Source organism: Onychomys torridus, chromosome 22, assembly GCF_903995425.1.
Source record: "Onychomys torridus chromosome 22, mOncTor1.1, whole genome shotgun sequence".
Taxonomy (NCBI): domain Eukaryota; kingdom Metazoa; phylum Chordata; class Mammalia; order Rodentia; family Cricetidae; genus Onychomys; species Onychomys torridus.
In genome coordinates this window covers 24,403,316-24,426,050 of record NC_050464.1, presented here as the reverse complement: position 1 = coordinate 24,426,050, position 22,735 = coordinate 24,403,316, and the positions used below count along the sequence as shown (strand labels likewise).

The 22,735-nt window shown below is 50.5% G+C and overlaps 1 protein-coding gene across 9 annotated transcripts in view; it reads right to left on the bottom strand.

The window, feature by feature from the left end:
• Rimbp2 (RIMS binding protein 2) overlaps positions 1–22,735 on the bottom strand; it is a 174,347-nt gene that overhangs the window by 45,829 nt on the left and 105,783 nt on the right. For 8 of the 9 annotated variants that reach the window (XM_036172649.1, XM_036172651.1, XM_036172655.1 and 5 more), the window contains 5 exons: positions 18,399–18,503; positions 12,157–12,207; positions 5,195–5,399; positions 2,127–2,266; positions 467–543 (listed from right to left, as the gene is read on the bottom strand). In XM_036172649.1, the coding sequence (XP_036028542.1) occupies positions 467–543; positions 2,127–2,266; positions 5,195–5,399; positions 12,157–12,207; positions 18,399–18,500 (575 nt within the window). In that variant the 5' untranslated portion in view covers positions 18,501–18,503. Of the gene's footprint in view, positions 1–466; positions 544–2,126; positions 2,267–5,194; positions 5,400–10,604; positions 10,719–12,156; positions 12,208–18,398; positions 18,504–22,735 lie in introns of those variants that run through there. The other variant, XM_036172652.1, reaches the window with a different exon arrangement.

Here is a 22,735-nt window from a genome sequence, read left to right as displayed (position 1 = left end):
CCCCATAAAGATCTGTCACAAGTCTCAGCTCTACCACTTCTGTGAATGTGGCCTCATTTGCCAAGAGGTCCCTGTACATGTCACCCAGGTGAGGGGATATCACGTTGGCCAGGGTGGACATTAATGCATGAGACATGGGGACACATAGAGAAAAAAAGCCATAGGAAGGCGGAGATAAGAGATTAGAGAGATGTGGCAACAAGTCAAGGACAGTGGGGCTACCAGAACCTGAGAAGGAACCAAGACCCTTGCCCAGAGTCTTCCTGGGGCCATGGCTATGGGGCACCTTAATTCAGCTGCTGACCTCTGGAGCTATGAGGGAGCAAGTCCCTGGGTGCTCAGCTTGAGACACTGAATCACAGCAGCTCTGAGGAACAAAGCATGCTCTCATCCTGTGCACTTGCTGCCTCTCACCTGCTTCTTCTGCCCCAGCATTCAGGGTGGGGGTGGGGTGTTACATCCCTACCTGTAGCGGGCGACACAAAGGTGCACCTTCCCCGAGCTGCTTTGCTTGGAGTTGTTAGAATTCCGGTCATTGTCCATCTGTGAGGGCAGTGATTGTGGTTTACAGTTAGTGAGACTAAAGGCTGCATGTCCCCCACCACTCACACACACGCACACACACACACACACACACACACACACAGTGACACGACACCTTCCATGGTGACATTCAGGAAATCTGCCTGCAGCCTCACTGGGCTTCATTGGGAAAGTAGCCCAGTGTATGAAACTTGCATGAAATGGGAACCACCTCCACAGACCTTTGCTGGAATCCTAGCCTGAACATCAGCAGAGACTTGGGTGATTCCCCCCTCCCTGAACTGCAGCCTAAGATACTTGAGTGTCTTGTAGAAGACAGAGGTTGTGGGGGGCCTGCCCCCACTTTTTCCCCCCAGGGTACTCTTGAGCAAAGAGAAGTGAGAAATTTTTAGATAGAAATCTAGAGGAGAGAGACAGATAGAAACCTAGGATAACTTCAGGAAAGCCTGGGTCAATACCCACCAGACCCTTTTTTCTCTTCTAAAGAGCTTTTAAAGGAATGCCAAGGGGCAGAGCAAAAGACCTCCCCCAGCACAGCCAAGTGCAGACCCTTCCAAACATCTGGTAACCACGCACGTGGTCAATCCATCCCCTTATACAGCCCTGCTGTGTGAAGCAAGCTCAGATCTCACTAGGAAACCTTTGTGGGCTCCCACAAGAGGTAACCACACCCTCTGCTTTCAAGGGCTCTTGCTATGGAGGACCCCATACGTCATCTCCAATGGCATTCAGTAAACCAAGGAGACCCACAAGAAAGGAAAAAATAGGAATCCTCTCATTCCCCCTTCACCCTGCAGTCTCAGTGTCTGCAGAACTTAAAAGGACGCTGCCAGCAGAGTCCCTACTGCAATAATCCCAGGGACAGGTAGCCTTTTCTCAGAGGCCATATGCCCCTCAGATAATAGAGAGACTGAGTAATAATGTCCCAAGGGAGGCAAGTTCCCCTCCCATCCTTTCTCTGTGTAGAAGGCAGAGTGGTCCTTCACAATGCCAATCAAGTCATGCCACTCCTTCCTGGGAGCCCTCCAGCACCACCTTGTGTGACTTCCACAGAGATTGGTGCTATTCAAGGGCCCAAAGCCACCCCTATCCCCACCTCCATCACCTCCAGGCTCTAATCGGCCAACCAAACCCCTGGCTTCTCAGCTGTACGGTGACACGGTGACACCAATGACCAACCCTCCTGGCTTCACAGCTCCTCCCTATCCAATCACAAGTCCACACAGCCTGTTCGGCTGTCCCCAGAACCCTCACCAGGACTTAGCTGTCCAGATACTGGTGGGGTGCTGTGTCCTCCCATAATATCCAGTGTATCCCCCATAATATCCAGTATATCCCCCATAATATCCAGTATATCCCCCATAATATCCAGGGTCTCCAGTAGATCCCTACTTCCTGACACATGGTGGTTCACTAAGAATTGGTGTAGAAAAATTAATGGAAATGAAGGAGGACCTGGGTGAGTGGGAGGAAGGAGGAGGTTATGGGAGGATGTCTGTGCCCCACCCCTCCATGGAAGGAAGGATGGAAGAGAGACATTGACATCCTCCCAGATACTCTGAAGCTGGCTAGGTGGGACTCACCTCGGACTCAAATCTGCATCTTGGGCTGCTGGATCGTAACAGGAAGGAGGGCTTCACACACGGAGGAGGCTCCAGCTTGTCCCCAGACAACGGGATATAGTCACCAATCACAGAGTAGTGTCCGGTGGGTCCCTCGTGACCTGGCCAGGACACGGGAGTGGATGAGGGAAGGGGACAGGCCATCGGATCAGCACACTAGCTATTTGCCTTCCCTGCACTTTCCTCTCTCTGCTGTCCCTGTGGGGTCCACCAATGTTCTCGTCCCCTCAGGCTGGTTCACTGCAGCCTTGGACTGGGTCATCATGGGTAGCTGTCTTGGAGGCTTGGCAGTGACATGCAAGGGACAGCATAGCCGTGCTGAGGGCTCAGTGATGACATGTAACATGAGACATAAGAAGGTTCAATCAGAGAGGGTTAGAGCATCCTGAGCACGAGGTCTTTCCCTTCCGCTGGCTTGAAATTGAGAGGCTGTGAGGCCCGGGGACCCCACAGCCTTTCTGACACTGGGAATAAGAAAAAACATGAAAGAATAGAGTGTGCCCATAGAGTTGGGCACTATACTATGGAGAGGCAGAGTCTGGACCTTCTGCGACATCATCAAAGGTACCTGAGGCTACACTCCAGCTCTCCCCCTTTTGGATGATAATTACCTTCCTGCTCATACAGGTTTACATTGAAGTCTATTGTCTCTTTAACAAAAACAACAAAGTTCCAACTTGTCCAATTAACAAGTTTCTAGCTAGAATTTACTTGATAAGAGGTTTCTCAGTACCAAAGCAGGTCCCTGGACCCTATACTCACAGTGTGTTACTGAGGCCAGGCCTGGAACACACTGACCCAGGATGGCCTGATCTGAACTCTGAAGCTATACTCTTGAAATCAGGATCCAAACATGAAGTATGGTGTGACATACTGCTGCCTTGTCAGCATGTCTCTTGCCTGGGGCATTCAGCCTCTTCCTGAACTGCCCATCAAGCAGTCGCCTTCCTGAAGGACAGGAGACCCCCCATGACCAAGTCAGGAATAAAAAGTGACTGAAACTAATGCAGTGAGTGACCCAGAAAATGTCTTAAATAAAGAGGAAAATCCTGCCGCTCCCACCAGCATGGAGTACCTTATTCAAAATAAAATAATCTAGGCACTGGAAGATGTAGACCACACTAGCCCAGTTACATGTGGACTCTGATGATGCCAGAATCCTAGAAGCAGAGAGGAGAACATGGTGGCTAGCTGGGCAAGGGAGTGGGAGGTTCCTGAAGTATTAGTAGTGAAGTCCTGGGCTTCAAGGTGAATAAATTTAGGTCCTGGTATTCAATGCTGCATCTACAGTGCATCATGCTAGATTATTCCCAAGCACAGTCAGGAAGCACATGCTCTGGGTCCCATGGCACATAAGAACACTTCTAAGGGACTATCTAGGTTAGTAAACCAACAAGTTTAAATAGAGCTAATTAGACAAGCAGGGAGTATTCACAAGCAGATATGCCACAGAAGAAGATGTATCTCCCAGCAATACATAACTGCCTACATAACCCTTACAGGGTGGGGGCCTTATAACCCCCTCTCACAGCAGTCCTCAGGAGCTCATTCATGACAAGAAGTTAATGAATCCAATCTTGTACAGCTCTCCTATAGATAATCATAGTGCTGAAAGTTCAAGAGGGCACCAGCCACTTCATGCCTGAGAAGAGCGGTGACTGGTGCCAAACACTTGCATTCCTCCTGAGTCAGAACTGGACACATGCCATGTAGAGGTGCCTGTGTAGCCAGCGCCCCTTTAAGAAACCTTCAGCCCTACCTCAGGTGGCCTCCTAGGATTTTGCCATGTTGAAGGGGTGATCTATGTGACTCCCTTGCAGCTAGGATGTAAAACAGGAAGTCACAAGTTCTCCCGGAAGAACAGAAGCTGTTTGTGCCTTTCAAGGCTTGAATATATTTCCCAAGGGCTACTGAGCCCAACCATCTCTTCTAGAACAGCCTCAGCCTCTTTGCACCTCACCATTTTCTATCTGCAAGCATCCGTTTGAGCCAGAGACCACCTTGAAGTCTATCTAATCTCTTGCATCTGAACAGGGCTTTCTGCAGGATCTTGCCATCTAACAGACATCACAGCCTTGGCACCCAGACACCTCCTGGGTGCACTCTGCTCAGTAAACAGCCAGAAGGCTGTGGGCAGCCCCATCCCCTCCATTGTGTTTCTCATAGCAACAGCCACTGATGCTGTCTGTTAGTACCTGCAATTCAAGAGCTAGAAGGAAAGATGTCACAGCTGAGGAGCTTGGGGAAAGAACTCCATCAATGATGACACAGAGTGATGAGCATTGCCTAGTTTTTAATAATTAAAAAATACCAGGAGCATTTCTCCATTTTGATAAGAACCAGGAGAGATTGGAAATAGTCTTAACATCATTACAAACGGAAGTCTGACAGTCATATTGCTCCTAATTGCTCCCCTAATTAAAATAAATCAACAACCTGGGGGTTTGTTTTTGTTTTTAAGACAGTGTCTTGCACTATAGCCAAGGTTGTTCAGGAAGTAGCTGTAATTCTCTAGCATCAGCTTCTCAAATGCTGGGTTATAGGTATGAGCCTGTAATCTGGAGGGAGGGGCTGGGGGGTCGTTTAGTTGATTGTGCTTGCCAAACCAGCATGAGGAATGCTGTCCCATCCCCAGCAGCCATGCAAAAAGCTAGACATGGCAGCGCATCCCATAATCCCAGCGCTGGGGCCAGGGAGACAAACAGCTCCCTGGAGCTTACTTGCCAGTCATCCTAGGCTAATCCGCAAACCCCGGGCCAATGAGAGACCCCGTCTCACAAAAGCAAGGTGGACAGTTCCTGGGGAACACCACCAAAGATTGACCTCTGTCCTCCACATGCATGCACTCATACATGCATGTACACCTGTACCCACACAAACATGCTACCCCCAACACCAGAGTATCCAAGACACTCCATGAATGAATAAGGACATAGCAGCCTGGGCTGTCCTCAGTCCTGCTCTGGTGGGTCTTCATACTCTCAACCACAGGCACCCTCCCCCAACAGCTGCCAACACCTGCCACTTACCTTTGTGTATTGAGGTGGCTAGTCCATTCATGTACTGTGGGAAAGGCTTGCCAGGGGCCAAGGGGACATCCAGCAAGGCCACTGAGCTGCTGCCCAGAAAGTCAATACTGCCAGTGTGTTGCCGGAACTTTGCCAGGTCCCGGGACAAAAGGTTAAACTGCTCACTCTGCACGCGACATTTCTCTTCCAGCTCTCGGACCTTGGACTGCACAGCAGAGGCAGGACAGTGGTCAGAGAGGGGTATTCAGTTGTGCAGATGCGCATGGGGGCATGGGTGTCTTTTAAGAATGTGTGTGTGTGTGTGTGTGTGTGTGTGTGTGTGTGTGTGTGTGTGCACGCGCGCGCATGCCATGTGCCTATGCATGGCAGGGGCTGCTTCCACCTCCACAGAACAGCAGTATCTGGTAGCCCAGCCTCACAGGAAGCCTGGCTGCTGGCCACCATGGGAAACAACAGGTGCCAACAAATCTTGCCATCGCTCAGCTCCCAGCCAAGCATGGATTGTTCCAGGCTCTGCATGCAGCCTGAGCACTTGGTGGTTGGCACGCCTGCCTTGATATTTGGGGCGTGAGGCTGAAACAGCACTGACTAGGGAACAGCCCAGCTGCCAACCCATCATGCAATGCCATCTCAACGGGTGCCTATCCCACCACGGGCCTGTAGACCGCCCCCCTGACCGCCCCCCAAGAACATGGCTGGCAGCAACACATGGGAAATTCTACTTGGTATCAGGTTATAAACACCACTGTCAATGGCCAACACCACCATGACACCTAGGGCAAGAAAAGGACCTCCCAGGGATACACGTGGAAGAAAAGGACAGCCAGCAAGCTCCCTCCTTGGGTGGGACAGGTGTGGTAGGCTGCTCCTGAGTGCTGTGGGGCTCTCGACCAGAATGTCATTGTCAGGAGGCAAGCGTTTAATCTGTGCACTTCCTGCTGCTCCCCCAAGAACTTGACCTTGGCCTAAGTACCTAGTTGGTGCTCGATTGAGTCTTGTCTTATTACAGGCATGTGGGAATGTAGGTAAAAAATGGCTGTGAGTCAGTCTGTCACCTGGCTGGATCAAGGCTCAGGAGTGGAGAGTCCTCCTCCACCTCCCCCGCCTTCTCTGCCTCCTCCTCTGTCTCTTCCTCTCTCTCATCCTCTTCTTCATCTCTTTTTATTCTTTCTCCTCCCACACATCCTCTCCCTCCTCTTCCAGAACTTCCCATTCTTTCCTTCCCATTCCTTCTTTATCTCTTCTTCCTCTCCCTCCTCCCCACCCTCCTCTACCTCTTCTTCCACTAATTCTTCATACTGTACTTCCTTCTCTTTCCCCCCTTCTTTCTCCTCCCCTCCCTTCTTCTCTCCTCTCCCACCTCCTCCCCATTTTCTCACCCTCCCTCCTCTTCCCTCTCCCTCTTCCCCATGCCATAAGCATTAAGTATCTCAGCTCTTTCATCCAGAACAGAGTGCTATTTGTGTCTGAGATCACGGGTTTCTAAAAATAACCGCAATGGATCCCAAGCCTATAATTAATTTCTTCAATTCATTAAAAAAAAATCAGCAGGGTTCCTCTTTTTTAAAAGCTGAATGAGGTTGGCTGAGATAGCCGTCACCTCAAAGGAAGGCAAGGGACCAAACCTCTGGGCTCTGCAGCACAGGTGGGCCATGGAGAACATAGGAAGATTTATGAGCGAGGACAGGTGTGACCTCCCCCCACAAAGAGCAGAATCTACGCGTGGAATGGTGACATCAGGATCCTGGGGCACTAGCAGCCCCACTCATCCTTAAGGCATCCAAGTATCCTACATGACCAGTAGGGTCACCAGAGGGACCAGCATCAAATGTCTTGATGAGGGGAAAGCTATCAGATCACCCGAGTTATCAAACCAGGCTATGAGTACCTACAGAGGCCAGTGGGTGTGAGGAAGAGCAGGAAACAGAATTTGAACAATCCTGTATTCTGCAAAGCATCTCTCATGCATCATGTACAACAATCAGACCTAACAAAGGAGATGCAGGAGGTCTCCCCATCCACACCACAAAATGTCAACACTATACATTACAGAACAGGTCAGTGCTTGTCAGTGGTGTGGGGGAGGGTGTGACTATTCAAAGACAATATGAGCATGTGTCTTCAGGTGGCAGAAGACTCCATAATCTGGTTGTAGCTTTGCAAGTCCAAAATTATTACTGAATAAAAAGGTTGACATAGTGCTGTATAGATATGACAGGAACTGTGACCTCACACATGAACAACTGATTCACTAAACAAAAGTGAGGGGTGGCCAGTGAGCACTAACTGGGGTTCTGCATCTAAGGAGCATGACCAGCTCAGACCATCTGGTCTGGCCTACCTCTCCAGGTCTATGTCCTACCTGGCCCCTAGAGGCCACCAGTAGCCAGTCCCAAAGGCCCAGAGTCAAGTGGACTAGTTTGGATGCCAGGGTTATAGCCATATTTACTTTTTCCTACATGTGAGGAATGGGGAAAGATGGCATTGGTTAGTGAAATTGAAAGTATATGGATGTGGGGCTGGAGAAATGGCTCAGTGGTTCCGAGCACTGGCTGCTCTTCCTGAGGATCCAGGTTCGATTCCCCGTACGTGGAAACTCATTGACTGTTACTTGAGTTCCAATCAGTTCATTGCCCTCTTCTGGGCTCTGTGGTCACGGCATGCACATGGTACACATACATACAGGTAAAATACCCATATACACAAAATAAAATAAATAAAATAATCAAAGTGTTTAAACATGGAGTTGGCTCACATATCTAGGCACTATCCCATAGGTGAAAAAAATAAACAGGATAATGAAAGCTTACTGGGATTTTTAATATTCTTATGTCTAGACACGCTCTGAGGACCCAGTTGCCTGGAGATATGTTGAGCGTGTAGCTTTCTCTCCAGTAAGCATATAGGAAGCTGATGGTAGGAGGGATGTGCAAGTTCAAGAGGTCTGGGTCTTCTTAGTGGCACCAACTGAGGCTTGAGCATGTGTCAGTAACTGTTTGCTTTGTAAAGTATGTCCACAAGGGGTGCTGCAGTGGGCCTAGCTTTGCGGGCAGCTCACAGTGAACTGAAAGGCAGGGCATGGTCTTCAAGGTTACTACAGAGAATGAGTGCTGGGCAGGGCCACCCCCTGACCAACACTGTCTTTCTTCCTAACCCCTTGGCTGATCATCAGAAAAAAAAAACAGCTTTGAAAGGTGGGGTGCCAACTCAGGCCTCAGCAGCCTCGCACAGCAAGGAAGAAGAGCCTGCAGAAGCCTCAGATGCCTAGGTGTTTCTGCTGGTTCTTCCTCAGGAGCCTCTGTGCACAGTGCCCCCAGCCTGCCCCTGCAGCAGCTGCTGTGTATACGAGCCACTCACTGGTTAGGCTCTGAGAGCTTGCAGTCACCCACTTCCAGGACACTTCGAGGAAGAGCAAGGTCCCGTTCTGCTCCTGCTCCTGCTTGGATTCTGTGGTGTTTATATCAGTTTATCTGGAGCATTGTGGAGTCTCTGTTACATGGTGGGAACCTCGCCTATATGTGTTCACTCAGCCTCACCCACCCACTCTTCTCTGCCGGCCCAGCCCAAGCCTCTCAGAGAACAACCACCTGCAGGCGGGGGATGAAGAGGTCTGTGCTGTGACCACAACCATGGCTGTGGCAGATGGCAAATCGTTCTATAATTGGAATAAGTGCAGCAGCTTACAAAATGCAGGCAGAGCATTTAAAAGCCAGAGGCAAATATCGGAAGACGTGACTGCCGGCTTCCCTGCCACCTCCACAGGAGTTTCACTTTCAATCTCAGTGGTGTGGGGCTGCATGTGGGGCTTGTGTCCAAGCTAAGGTAGCTTTGAAGGTAAAGAACACTTCTCCAATTAGAGACAATGGGACATGCAGAGATCACCTGTAGAAATACCCACAAGCCCATGGAGTCCCATGCATCCATCATGGTTGCCATAGGAACAGATCTCTGTGGAAATAGCCCCATCCTCAAGGCCTAGACCCCTTGCTCACATCCCAACAGTGCTCACAAACATGGTGGTCTCCACCATACATCTTCCTGGCTGAGACTATCCTCAGTGGCAGAGAGGTGATGTCATCGGCACGCTCTTCTTTCTATCAGGAACAAATGAGCACATAGGCTAAGGGCCAACATTCTCTAAAGCTCCCTCGCCACTCAGCAGGACAGCTGTCCCCAACTCACCTGCTGTGGGGAGAGGGATGTGGCTGTGTGCTGGGGACTCTACCTTTTGCCCTTGGGGTCCTCACCTGAGAGTGGACTGAAGGATGCTCACTGTGTTCCTGATCAACTCCTAAAACTGACATTCTCTTGGGCATCTTGGGCAGCAGCCTTCCCCGCCCCACAAACTGACCATGAACCCACTGGGAACTGCAAATATCTACAGGGCTGATGGGTATGCAGAGGGCTTTTCTGCAACACACTTCCCAATTCAGCCTCCTCTAGTGGCTGGCTATACTGCTGGTACCATGGGGATTCGGACTACTTTTCTTAGCAGTGTTTCTGCCTAAAGGCGACTTCTAGGAATATTCCACAGACTCCAGATACCCACCCTTAGAAGGTGTCCTGACCACTAGTGTGTGGGATTTTGCCTCCCTGTCTCTCTGCAGTGCTAGCTAGGGTGGGGGCCGGGCTGGATTGCAGGAGTCAAGAATTCTCAGTTGTAATGATGTGCGTTGGTCAAGACTTCAAGTGTCCCTCTTTCTCATGAGCTAGCCTGATGCCACCTCTGGCACGTGGCTCAGCCCCATCCACATGGGACCCTGCAGGGCTGCATAAGACAGAGCTTCATCTGTGCCTTTTCTGGGCCTGGGGGTCAATTTCTGTGACAAGCTTCCAGAGATGCTGTGACGGTCAGTGTAAGGATCCCTCTTGAGAACGCCTCATTTCTCGGTGAGGAAAGCTCTCTGACCTTAGTAGTATTAGTTCTTGGTCTGAGCCAGGGACCACACTGGGGAAAGCTGGCAAGAAAGAGCAGAGTACCTGTTCCCTGTGGAAGGAGCTTGCTGTTGGTTCTGGAAGGACGGGATAGGAGGGCAAGCATACAGGGGTCACGCGGTGGATTCTGATGACCCATAATGGAATTTTAGGCAGACTGCCAGGGGGCCCTCCCATCCATGTTCTTGCCCATGGTCATCTGAATTCACAGCATCGGCAAGCAATAGGAAGATGTGTGCACAGGGGCCAGCTCAGCACTCCAAGAAACTGTTTGTGTATTCCTCTGCCCACTCCTCAGTTGGCACCAGGCTGAGGAGGAGTCCTGGTCTACATGCATACCAGGCACCTGTGCAGAGTCAGACCCTCAGGGTGCTTTGTAGACAGGAGGATGAGGAGCAGACCCGGGGCTCAGAGCTGCCCATGTAGGGAAAGCATCACAGGGTACATGCACGGGTAGGAAAGCCACACAGAATACCTGCATGCACTCCAGAGTGTTCTGAGTGGAGAGCCAGACAAGACAATTACAGAAAGATGGCGTGAACGAAGCGGACGGTGCCCAGTACAGCCCATGGCCGAACGGCCTTCCCCAGCTTCTGAACGAAGGCATGTCATGTCGTGGATGTCAACATAGCTCAAAGCACAGGCTACCCAGCAGTGCTGTAACAGGCTGCAGTGACAACTCAGGGGGAGATGGAAAGGACACAGGCGACCAAGTCTGCAAGCTTCGGGGCAACTGAAGAAAGGCACTAGCTGGGGGAGGTCAGACTAAACTGTGCATGCAGAGGAGCATGTCCATCTATCTGATCTGTAAGTGGCCTGGTCCATTTTCCCAGGATGTGTGTTTTTCTGTCATGCAACACGCATGTACATCCCTCCTGATACTACCTAAAGGGAACTCTCCAAAGATCGGTGTTAGCATGTGGGAGAGTGGCCGCACGGCCTGCCCTGTGGAAGAAATAGATTCCGGAGGGTGACGCAAGAGGCGCACACACTCTGTGTTCACTAGCAGCTACTCCCCCATGGAAGGGACATCCCACAATTACCTGGAAAGCTCCCCTTCCCTGGCAGCAGGCAGGCAGCCTGGGGAGCCACACAGTCAGTCCAGTTCACCACTCTCCCACTCACACCGTTAGTGAGTGGTCATTAACTGGTCGCTATGCACGAGCAGTGAATGGCAAAGGCTGCTAATTAGGGGCACCAAGAGCTCCATTTCCTTCTACCTGTCTACTGTTCTCTAAGAAGGCTGCCATAAGACCAAAGCCACAGACCAGGAGTGGTCACTCCCAGTGTGCTACCCCAGATGATGGGACCTGGTGGCTGTTTTGCTTCCACTGCGCAAGGACCACTGAGCAAGGTCTGCACGTGGCTGAGATGGCCACTCCCATGGGGACAAGGATCCCAGAAGTGGCTGGTGTGGGTGGCACTAACCACTCCTCAACCTGTGGGTCATGACCTCCACAGGGTCACATATCAATTATTCTGTATATCAGATATTTACATTACAATTCATACCAGTAGCAAAATTACAATTATGAAGTAACAATGAAATAATTTTATGGTGGGGGGTCACCACAACACAAGGCACTGTATTAAAGGGTCGCAGTGGTAGGAAGGGTGAGAACCACTGTCATAGACCCTTCCTTCTCTGATCCTGCAAATCTCTCTCTAGTAGGAACACAAAGCTTCAGTAATGCCCCCTGTGCCATCCCTCAGAGGATGGAGCCCCCAGGCATGACCCAACACTGATCCTGGAAGAAACCCCTCCTCATTTCCCATTGAAGGCAGCTAGCCAAAAGGCACAGCTCACTGAGACACACAGCTCTGGTCCAGGATGTGTGATTGAGGAAAAGTTGATTCACCTCTCTGGGCTCTTTCCTCAGTGGCAAGGATAGGCTTGTGAAGACAATGTGAGGGGGGGCAGGTGCTGTGACCATATCTAGTTTTTGACATGTGGCTGGTACCATTTATTTTCTGGCATCCCAATACCCACCCCCTGCCCCCAGCCTCACCCACCCACCTGTGCTCACCTCTAACAGATGCACAGCACCTTCGTGCTCCTTCTTAGCTTCAACCTGAGCCTGTTCATGATAGAAAAAGAAAAGAGTATTTAGGAAAGAGAGGAAGGACTCGACTCAGAACCTGCATGACCAGAGTGTGCCCGTGGGTCCTGATTTCCTAGTTCGAGGGCGGATTCTGCAGGTCTTCCCCTGAGCTGCATCAGATGGTGAAGATCCGGTTGGTTCTCATGATCTTTGGGGAGTCAGGCAGAGAAAGGATGGACTCTTAAGAATGGCAGCTGGAAGGAGAACTGGCCCTTCCCCTTGCTCACTGCAGCAAGGAGTGGACTAGCCAGGGCAATGCTGGAGTGTTCACCCTGGTGGTGAGGATGGGGAAGAGCTGGTGGACTGACCAATCCTGCAACTACCCAGACCCAGAACCAGGGTTATGAGTTGGCACACCCCAACATCCACCCCATCTATGGAGTGATCTCCATATGATCTGCTGGAGCACATGAAGGGGCACGTCCTGTAAATCCAAGGCTACCAGGTCTCCATGACAGGATATCCAAGAGGAGTCCCAGTGAGGGCCCAGCATTGATCGTGTAGCAGAAGCCAGAGACCTCCAACCAGACCAATGAATGACTCTTTGCAATGAACAGGTGCAAGTTAAGATACATGGATAAAAGAGTTTATGGCGTGACTCACTGTATCACATTACAGCTTCCATGATGGGATTGAGTTTTTCTCCTTTTCTTTTTTTTCTCTTAAGTTTTATTTTGTTTGGGGGAGCCGGGTTGCAAGGGCAGAGGGTGGATGTGAAGGAATGGTTAAACAAATGGGGTAGAGATGCATGATGTGAAAGACACAAAGAATAAATAAAAAGAAAGCTAAAAATAAAAAAGAAGAAGAAGAGCAGCTGGAGATGGGCAGTGATGGCACACACCTTTAATCGCAGCACCCAGGAGACAGCAGCAGGTGGATCTCTGTGAGTTCGAGGCCAGCCTGGTCTACAGAGCGAGATCCAGGGCAGCCTGGAAAACACAGAGATGGCTCTGGCCCTGCAGCTGGAAGGGAACCATGTGGATTTGAACCGGAGCAATGGAATCTCCATGCTAAGCCTGAAGAGCGCTCTCTTCTTGTCCATCCTCCTGCCTGGGAAACATGGCACTAGCCTGCTCAAGCTCCAGGTCCTCCTTAGGTCTCCCTGGCCTGAAGGAGGCACCGTGGTGCATGGTGTCCCCCACCTCCAACCTGTGATGGGGGCCTTCCCTCTTTCCCATAGTTAAAGTGACATCACACAAAAGAAAACATGTCACAGGTTGTACTGAAGAAATTTCACATGAGCGTCCCTGTCTGGCAAAGGACAGTTTACACAGAATATTTAAATGCAATCTCATTGTTTCCTGTCTCCATTCCTTCTGAGATTCCAGCATAGTGACAGTCCATGCCATATTTGGCTTCATGGCCTCATCACCTGAGAAGAATGCCTGGATTTTTACTTCTGAAGGATGAGACTAAATATAATCCCAAACACTCACTCTCTCTCTCTCTCTCTCTCTCTCTCTCTCTCTCTCTCTCTCTCTCTCTCTCTCTAATTAGTTTATTTGATGACCACAGGGCCTAATTCCAGCTGGTAGCCTCTGCTGGGGGGTGCTGGGGGATGCTGGGAGAATAGAAGGGACCTTTCCTTTGGGACTTGAGATGAGAAGCTGGAGCAACTGCAGCCATCTTACCACCATGAGGGGAAAGGCTAGAGTGGCCATAGGCCTCCACATTAAAACCAAAAGTGACGCTGGCCCAGAGGAAGGCAGAGAGAAATGAATTATGATGGCATTTAGGATTCAGCTATGGCTGAAGCAGTGGGTTAAGGCCCTGGGCCGGGCTACATCCAAAGTCATACTGTAGTAACACAGGCAGACAAACTTTGCAGGATAAATGCCATCACCCACCAGTAAGAATATGATGCTCTCCACCAAAAACGGATAAACTGAGGCTCAGGGGGGCTGAGGTCACATCATGGGATGGAGTAAAGAGACAGCTCAGGCCCCTGCCTCGCCAGGCTGTGCATCCGACTAAGCTGAACTCATCAGTGGCTCTGAGCATCCCTCAGCTTCATTAATTGTTTCGTTTTGAGACGAGGTTCCGTGTAGCCCAAGCTGGCCTCGAACTCACCATGTAGCCAAAGATAAACTTGTGATCTTCCTCCTTCCACCTCCCATCCTGCTGGATGACAGGTAGATGCTATCACAGCAAATGTCTGCCATACCAAGGACTGACCCCAGGGCCTCACGCATGCTAGGCGAGTGCTGTACCAACTGAGCTACACCCACAATGTCCCACTCTTCAGCCTGTGAATTGGTTTGTCTCTGGGCACTCCAGTCTCCTGCCTAATTAAGAAGCCACGCGTCCATCTGGACTCACCCTGGGGTTTCCATTTCCGGAGAGTATCAGCCTGGACTTCGTACTGTGGTGGGTGAGAAGTGAACATTACCTCATCTCCTTCGCTGTGAGAGTGCGTGGGGGCTGGGCCGAGGCAAGAACTTGGCTCTATGGCACGGACTCAAAGGAGAATAAGCCCAAGATTTCTGTAAAGCTCATTCACCACACGAGTCTCGTTCTCACAGATTCCCAATGAGGGTATAAGAGCCAGGCAAGCCGCTAGAACCCGGCCTGCTAATCACATGGTTATTGAATTCGACTCACGCATTGACACTTGAAATTGTTTCTTTCAAAACAAAACAGCAACAATGACAGAAGAAATAACAAAATGGGGCAGGAGGTGGGGGGGAGAGAAGGGGGAGAACAGCCGGGGAACAGAGAGGTTTTATAAATATCTCTGTCGTCGAGTCAAAGACAGTTTTCAACTGTCAGGATTCAATCAACAAAGCACTCAGGCAGGCCGGGGAAGGCTGAGCCAACTTGGCAGCAGTGACTTCGTCTCTGCCCCTGGATGCTGATCAGGAGTTCATTTTCATAGGCCACTTCCAAGCTGGGCCATTTGGGCGATTGGAATAGATTGTTAAATTTAACACTCCATGTTGGCAGCTCCCAAGTCTCGGAGAAAAAAAAAATCTCAGCAGTAACTCAAGCGAGGCTCATTTTGGGGCCAGTGCCAATATAGGGGGAAGTGTGACCTTCCTGGAGACAGGATGCTTGCAGATGGAGAAGCATGGAGAACGAGTTATGGCTCCCGTGGATGCCTATGGTGCTCCTCAGAACAGAAGGGACCTACCACCTGCAGGGTCAGTCGTCTGGGAGAGAGGGACAGTCCACAGCTACAATGGTAGATTCAAGACAGACATGCACACAGGAGGGATACAGGACACAGGCACAGGACACTTGGCCTGGGAGCCATCCTGTGCCAGGGAGATTGGCATTGGGATGGAGCTGAGCAGACTCATCCTTATTGCTATTATTTAAATTAGTTTAAATGAGCCCCTTGTAACTATTGGAGCTGCAGGGCCTCAGATAGGAGCCCCGAGTTGACGTTCATCAGGGCTGAGATGTTGACAAGCACATGTCCACATCCTGGGGACATGTCTAGGAGAAATGGGCACGCAGTGCCAAAGCTCCAGGCACTTCTCAGTGGCAAGAGCACTTGACTAGCGTGTCCAAGGTCCTGGCTTTCCCTCTCCAGAAGCACAAGCAAGAGCAGGGCCCATGCTGTCCTGAGTCTATGTGTGGTGTTGGTCTGTGCACACCCCACTCTCCACATATAACAAAGCCTAGACTTGCACCGGAAGTGTAGAAATCAACAAAGAAGCACACACCGGCTGCCTCTTCTATACCTGTAGCTGTAGAGAAGAGCTCCACAGCCCAGCTCCCAGGAGGGCTGACTGCCATGATCACAAGTCACTCAGGAGATACTATCAGGGTGGGTAGAGACGTGATCAATGGCAAGAATTCCCCATCTCTGTCTCACAGAGGCACTGTGATGAGGGATGTTCAGGGACAGCATCTTATCCACCTTCTCTGTGTCAACCTGGCTCCCCAGCTCTGGAATTCACCCAGTGACCACTGAGTACCTGCTACAAGATGACCTGTCCTGGAACCCTGGTGTTCCCAAACTAACAAGCAGACACATCTAGATACCATCCAGGGTGGACCTGGGTCCCATGCTGGTGCCCAGAGTATAATTTGGTTGGGAGCAAACTCATATAATGGGACAGTTATGCAATATTCATGGCCTGGGGGCCCTGAAAGGTTTCAATTCCCTTCCAGGTGTTAGTCATCATGGGGTCTGATGTGTTCTGTACCTCTATCCTGAGATGGCAGAGTCTGGGGCTCTCCGGACACCAAATCTCGCTTTTTGAACTGGCTCAGAGTCTGACAAAGAGCCAGCACTGTTAGGAAGGCAGTGGTCAGCATGGGCCGTGCTCAGATCCTGCCATCCAGAAAAGACCATGAACTTGGGGAAGAGTTCACCATCTCGCTCCACTCTATCTTCCACCACCCTCCCTAATGCTTCTTTATTTGAGCCGTCATTTCTAAGAAATCACAGAAATTGGCATCCGATTTTGTCTAGTTTCTCTTCCTCTGTCCTCACAGAGGAAGAAGCATCCATATGTCCAAAATAAAGACCATGATGCGGAGACAAAAGGATCAAGGGAAATTGGACGACAGACAAAAGCAGAGATGAGCAAGCAGGTGGGGCTGGCTCCTTTTCCAATCAGAGAGATAACCCGGTCAATATGACCCCCAGGCTCCCAGGGAGCCATCTGTAAAGGAGCCATATCCTGTCACCCTTATTAGACATTATTTGTGTTTCTGGCAGACTCTTTATCTGTCTCAGATGGACCCGGCTTGGGGATGTAGCTTCCAAGTTGTAATGAATAGATGAGGGCAGCATCCTGCTCCTCCCAGCCCTGGGGAGGAAGATAAGAATAATATCCTGACAAAATATTGTTTCTTGGTACGCTGGCCAACTTATTATGACAGGCAGTATGGCTGTGACAGTCCCCATGAGCAGTAGCTTAATGAAAGCTATACCTAATACAAGGTCTCGGTTATTGACTAGAAAAGGGGCTTCAAAATTCAGCTACCTGTTGCCTCCGGCTGATAAGCTCCGATTGGGGAAAGCAGACAGATTTTTATTACCACCCAGTTGGTTGGAGCAACTGAGTGTCCCTGTAAGATCAACGACCCATGACGATCATCGGACAGGCATGGGACCACACAGAAGGTACAGGAGTCACCCGCTACCCATCCTGGCCAGCACTGAGCCAGGGCTCAAACACCCATAGCCCATGCCCACAACCTAGTCTTCTAGAGGCTCAGGAGCGGGTACTGCTGTACCTCTGACATTCGGTGGGTAAGCTCTGCCTGCAGGGACCAACTGCCCTCCTTAAGAGGATGAGTGGCAAGGAAGGAGGAGATACTGGGCTTCAGGCAAAAGAAGAGAGATGACAGCCAGTCAGTCTCTGGTCTCCATATTCTAATTCTCCTGTGTCCCTTCCTCCCAGCCCCTGTTCTTGCAACAGCGATCTTCCTACCTGGGAAAGAGACAGGCCAGCAAAGCAAGCTTGGACTGAGGTAGGGGTGGGCTTCCTCAGCCCCACCCATCACAGTGTGGTGGAAGGCACACCCTGAACCATCTGGCCCTGCTTCCTAACTTCGTGATGTCTCTCCTGTTTTCTCTTGGCCTCTCTCACCTCTCTGTCTCTGTTTCTCTCTCTCTGTGTCATAATGGAATCTTGACATAAATACACCTAGATTTACCACTTAATAACACATGTAATAATACCACTTAATACCACCAGCAGCTATGAACTCAAACCCTTCTGTTCAGTGATGCCATAACAGGCCAAGACAGGAATATGTCAGACTTACACAGCAATAACCTAGGTTCCCATCCCTCCACCACACGCTGCAGCATTGGCCTGGCCTTTGCCTTTCCCTGGGACAGGATTTCATCCCAGGCCAGGGTGAAGTCAGTGAGCAACCTGCCTCCCCAAAGCTGAAGCCAGACACGCCCCTGGGCAGGAACTGACTGCATGCTTTTCCTGCCACAACCCAGCATCTGATGGGACAGTCTTGCATGGGTTGCATGTTACAAGATAGAGCCGAGAGTCAGTTTAAAAGGGGAACCAGGGCACAGAGTGGAATAAAGGCCACAAAAGGGCTCTGCAGCCCTCAAGACTCAGCCTGGTGCACAGTTATAAAGACCTCCCCAGGCCCAGCAGGCATGCACACACATACATATACTTTACCCTCCCAGCACATACACACAGACACGGGGACACACACACACACACCATCCCTGGGCTCACCTGCTGCAGAAGCTGGATCTCCTGCTGCTTGGCATTGAGGATAGCCAGGGCTTGCTCATGCTCCACCTCCAGCTGCTGCCGACGTTCAGCAGCCTCTCGCATATGCTGTGGGGACAGGGAGGCCCCTGAGCACCTGCTGCCCACCACCATGCACGTACAGCAGGCTTTCTCTGCCCCCAGCCCCCACCCCCCAGGAGCGGCACGACACACCCGCCTCCAGGCTTTTTCACTGGGAGGCAGAGAGATTGGGAAACCCTGGTCCCCAGGCACCCTCCCCTGCTTTGGCTGTCTATATTCACAGCACAGGAGAGCTGGCAGAGCTGCGGCTCAGGCAGCGGGAACCTCCTCTTCCCCCAGTGTGGCGTGGGAAGGCGTTCCATCCTCTTCCTCTGCCTTAGCTCAGGTATTTTGCGAACACCAGATAAGGCTCCTATCCTCTCCTGCCCAGCCTGTACTGCTTCCAGCTTCTTACCTGCATCAAAAATCACATGACCCTCCACGAACATTGAAGGAGAATGCTGTAGCTCTCCTTTTTGGCCATGGGGAAACTGAGGCATGGTCTCACCATAGGATCAACAACACCACAGTCCACACCTCCCACGGAACCTCAGAGTCCCAAGTTTTTACCCTTACCACCAGCTCTGTCCTTCAGCATGTCTCCCAGAGATGGTCCCAATGCACGAGGTAGCATCTCATTTGCCTGGAGACCCCCCAGCCATCTTCATCAGAAAGACAAGTTCAAGCCCTCAGAGCTCAGGGGCTAATGATCACCTTTGATCTCTGACCACCACCAGCCCACCCCAGAATCCCAGTCATGAGGATCAACAAGAATGTCAGAGGCTGCAGAGCCCAGACACTGTCACTTTGACCAACCACCAACCAGCCTGGCCACACCAGCACGTGTGTGAGGAAGGACCTCATAGGTGAGCCTCATATGTGAGTTGCTTCCCAGCACGGAGGTCGCTGGGAATAAAACATTCACATTTAATTTTTACTTCCTTCTTTATTTTTTTATATTATGAAACATCTATGACCACCTTTCCCAAAGTTTGAATCTCATGTGTGTGTAGTATAAGTATGCATATACACATGTATATGCAGGGGCCCTTGCATGTACCCTCAGAGAGAAGAGGATGACGATGGGGGCCTCCCTGCGTAACTCTGCACCTTATTTTTTGAGACAGGATCTCTCCTCAACTTGGAACTTGCTGATTGGCTAAGCTATCTGGCCAGGAAGTCCTCAGGATCCTTCTGTATCTGCTCCCTACCCCCACCCCCAGTGCTGGGATTACAGGCCATGCCCGGCTTTTTATGGGTGCTCAGGATCTGAACTCAAGTCCTCACTTGTACTGAAGGCACTCTGTCCACTGAGCTAACCCCTTAAAGTCCACATCCTTTGCCTGTAAGTCTATGTTCCTTCCAAGGCAGGAAGGTTTCAACACACACTACCTGGGTACCAGGGACAGAAGCAAGTCCAACTGTTCCCTTAAAAATGGGCATGTGGTGGCTTTACATCTGTAATTGACCTGTTAGCCTCCTTCTAGACATCCTCTGAGGGTCACTAATATACTTATGTTTATGATGAAGGGGAACCCTGGCACATGGGACAGAGACTCAGTGTGGCTACCTGCCTCTTTTACTAGTTGATTTGTTTATTTAGTTAGTTAGTTAGTTAGTTAGTTAGTTAGTTTGTTTGTTTGTTTGTTTTTCGAGACAGGGTTTCTCTGTGTAGTTTTGCACCTTTCTTGGAACTCACTCTGTAGACCAGGCTGGCCTCGAACTCACAGAGATCCACCTGACTCTGCCTCCTGAGTGCTGGGATTAAAGGCATGCACCACCACTGCCTGGCTGTATAATTTATTTTTAATCTGGCAATTTTATTGAGTCTCTGGGAGTTTGTTGTTGTTTTGTTTTACTATATTTAGTTGGTTTTGGATTGATTGATTGATTGATTGATTGATTGATTGATGACAGGACTGATAGATAACCAGGCTGACCATGAAATTGTGATCCTCCTGCCTCAGCTCCCAGAGTGCTCATATAATACACAAGTGGCACCATGACAGTTTGGTGCCAGGCTGGCCTAGAACTCGCTATGTAGCTGAGGATGACTTTAAATTTCTGATCCTGCTTCCACCTCCCCAGTGCTAAGATGCAGGTGTGAACCATCACACTTGGTCTGTCCGTTACTTAGAGTTGAATCCAGGGCCCATGCATGACAGCATATATCCTACCAAATAAGCTACACACACCTCCCATCCCCTGATGTCAGAGCTTTAAAGTTACCTCATGAAATGAGAGACATGTCTCTCGGGTAAGAGAAGTGACACTGTTTCCTGAGCATCCCCACCTCACAGCACCAAAAGATCCATTCTCCTCAGAAACATTGTGGAGCCTGTTAGCCATAATGGTGATAGAATCACATCCTACTTCACTCTAGACCTATGCTGTATCTCTGAGCTACACCCCAGCCCTCACTGGGGGATTCTAGGCAGGTGCTCTACCACTGAGCCACACCCCAGCCCCTCACTGGGGGATTCTAGGTAGGGGCTCTACCACTGAGCCACACCCTAGCCCCTCACTGGGGGATTCTGGGCAGGTTCTCTACCACTGAGCCACACCCCAGCCCCTCACTGGGGGATTCTAGGCAGGGGCTCTACCACTGAGCCACACCCCAGCCCCTCACTGGGGGATTCTGGGCAGGTGCTCTACCACTGAGCCACACCCCCAGCCCTTCACTGGAGATTCTGGGTGTTCTAGTTTGCTTCTCTGTTGCTGTTATAAAACACAGGGAAAACCAACTTGGGAAGGGAAGGGTTTGTTTGATTTACAGGTTACAGTCCACTAGAACTCAAGGCAGGAACTGAAGCAGAAACCGTGAGGAATGCTGCTTTTTGACTTGCTCTCCAGAGCTTGCTCAGCCTGCTTTTTGCACACAGCCCAGGACCACCTTTCCCAGGAGCGACACTGTCCATAGTGGACTGGGCCCTCCCACATCAGGAATCAATCAAGAAAATGTCCCACAGACCTGCCCATCTGACAACCTGATGGAAGTAATCCCTTGGTTGATGCTTTGAACTCCAGTTTGTGTCAAGTTAACAAAATCTAACTAATATATTAAGCAAGTTCTCTAGTGCTGAGCTACATCCCTAGCTCCCCCACTGGGGAATTCTGGGCAGGTGCTCTACCACTAAGCCATACCCCTAACCCCTAACTGGTGGATTCTAGGCACACACTCTACCACTGAGCCAAGACTTCAGCCTGGGCTGAGCCTCTGTTTTCAATGGACACAGGATTTCAGCTGGTTGCTTGTCAGCCTGCAAAAGCAAAGTCTTCCCTGGGTGCAATGTTCAGGCACCATGACCTCTGCATCCCCTTTACTGTCTCCATAAGTCACTCCCAGGGAACTCCAGAGCTGTAATTACCCTGCACCTCTGCAGACAAAAGTGATGGTTTCACTGTTGCTATGGAAATGCTCACAGGAACTCGGGATGCTGGGAAAACAGAACTTCCCAAGATATTGAAAAAAAAAACAAAAAACTCCTAAGACAGTTACTATAACCTGTTCACACTGGGGCCTGGGCTAGGTCATTCCATCTGACTGAAGACAGGGCAGACAGAGGACCACCAGGCAGCCACGAAAAGTACCCTAGGGATTTTCCCAGAACCTCAGGAACACCAAAACCGTAGCTTCTCAGACCTTCACACACCAAGGCAGAGTGTTGACACACACTTCCTCCACATCCTTCCTGCCATCGCTAGATGACACAGAACACCTGATGCTGTGTAAATAGTCACACTGTGTTCAGGAAATGACAACAGAAAAGAGCTGCACTCCCGGTACAGGTGCACGCTTTTAAGACATCTCCAGCCATGTCAGCAGAATCCTCGGACAGCAGAGCCACAGGCAGTGTGCCATCTGGACCCTTGTTGCCTGCTCCAACATGGAGTCCTTCCTGAGCAGGAGATGGGCAGTGTGGGTATGTTATTGTGGAGTCTTCCATCTGTTGGTCTTGGTATGTTTGGTTGGTTCTGCCTGGCTGTGGCTGCCAGTTTGGGCCTGGAGATTTCTCACCATAACTATTGTAGACTTCACCCCACCACCACCACATCCCCAACACCTTCATTATGATTTTACTGACCAGCAGCGCAAAGCACAATGCATTCTTAGGACACAAGGTCTGGCAGATCCCCCGTCCCATACCAGCAGAGCCCCTGGACACAACCACCGGAATTCTCTGGGTTCCTGGGGAGCGTTGGGACCCCTTAGATCAGTCACCAGCTCCTAACAGAACACTTAAGGGTGGGAGGGTTTAGCCTGGATCCTGGTTTCAAAG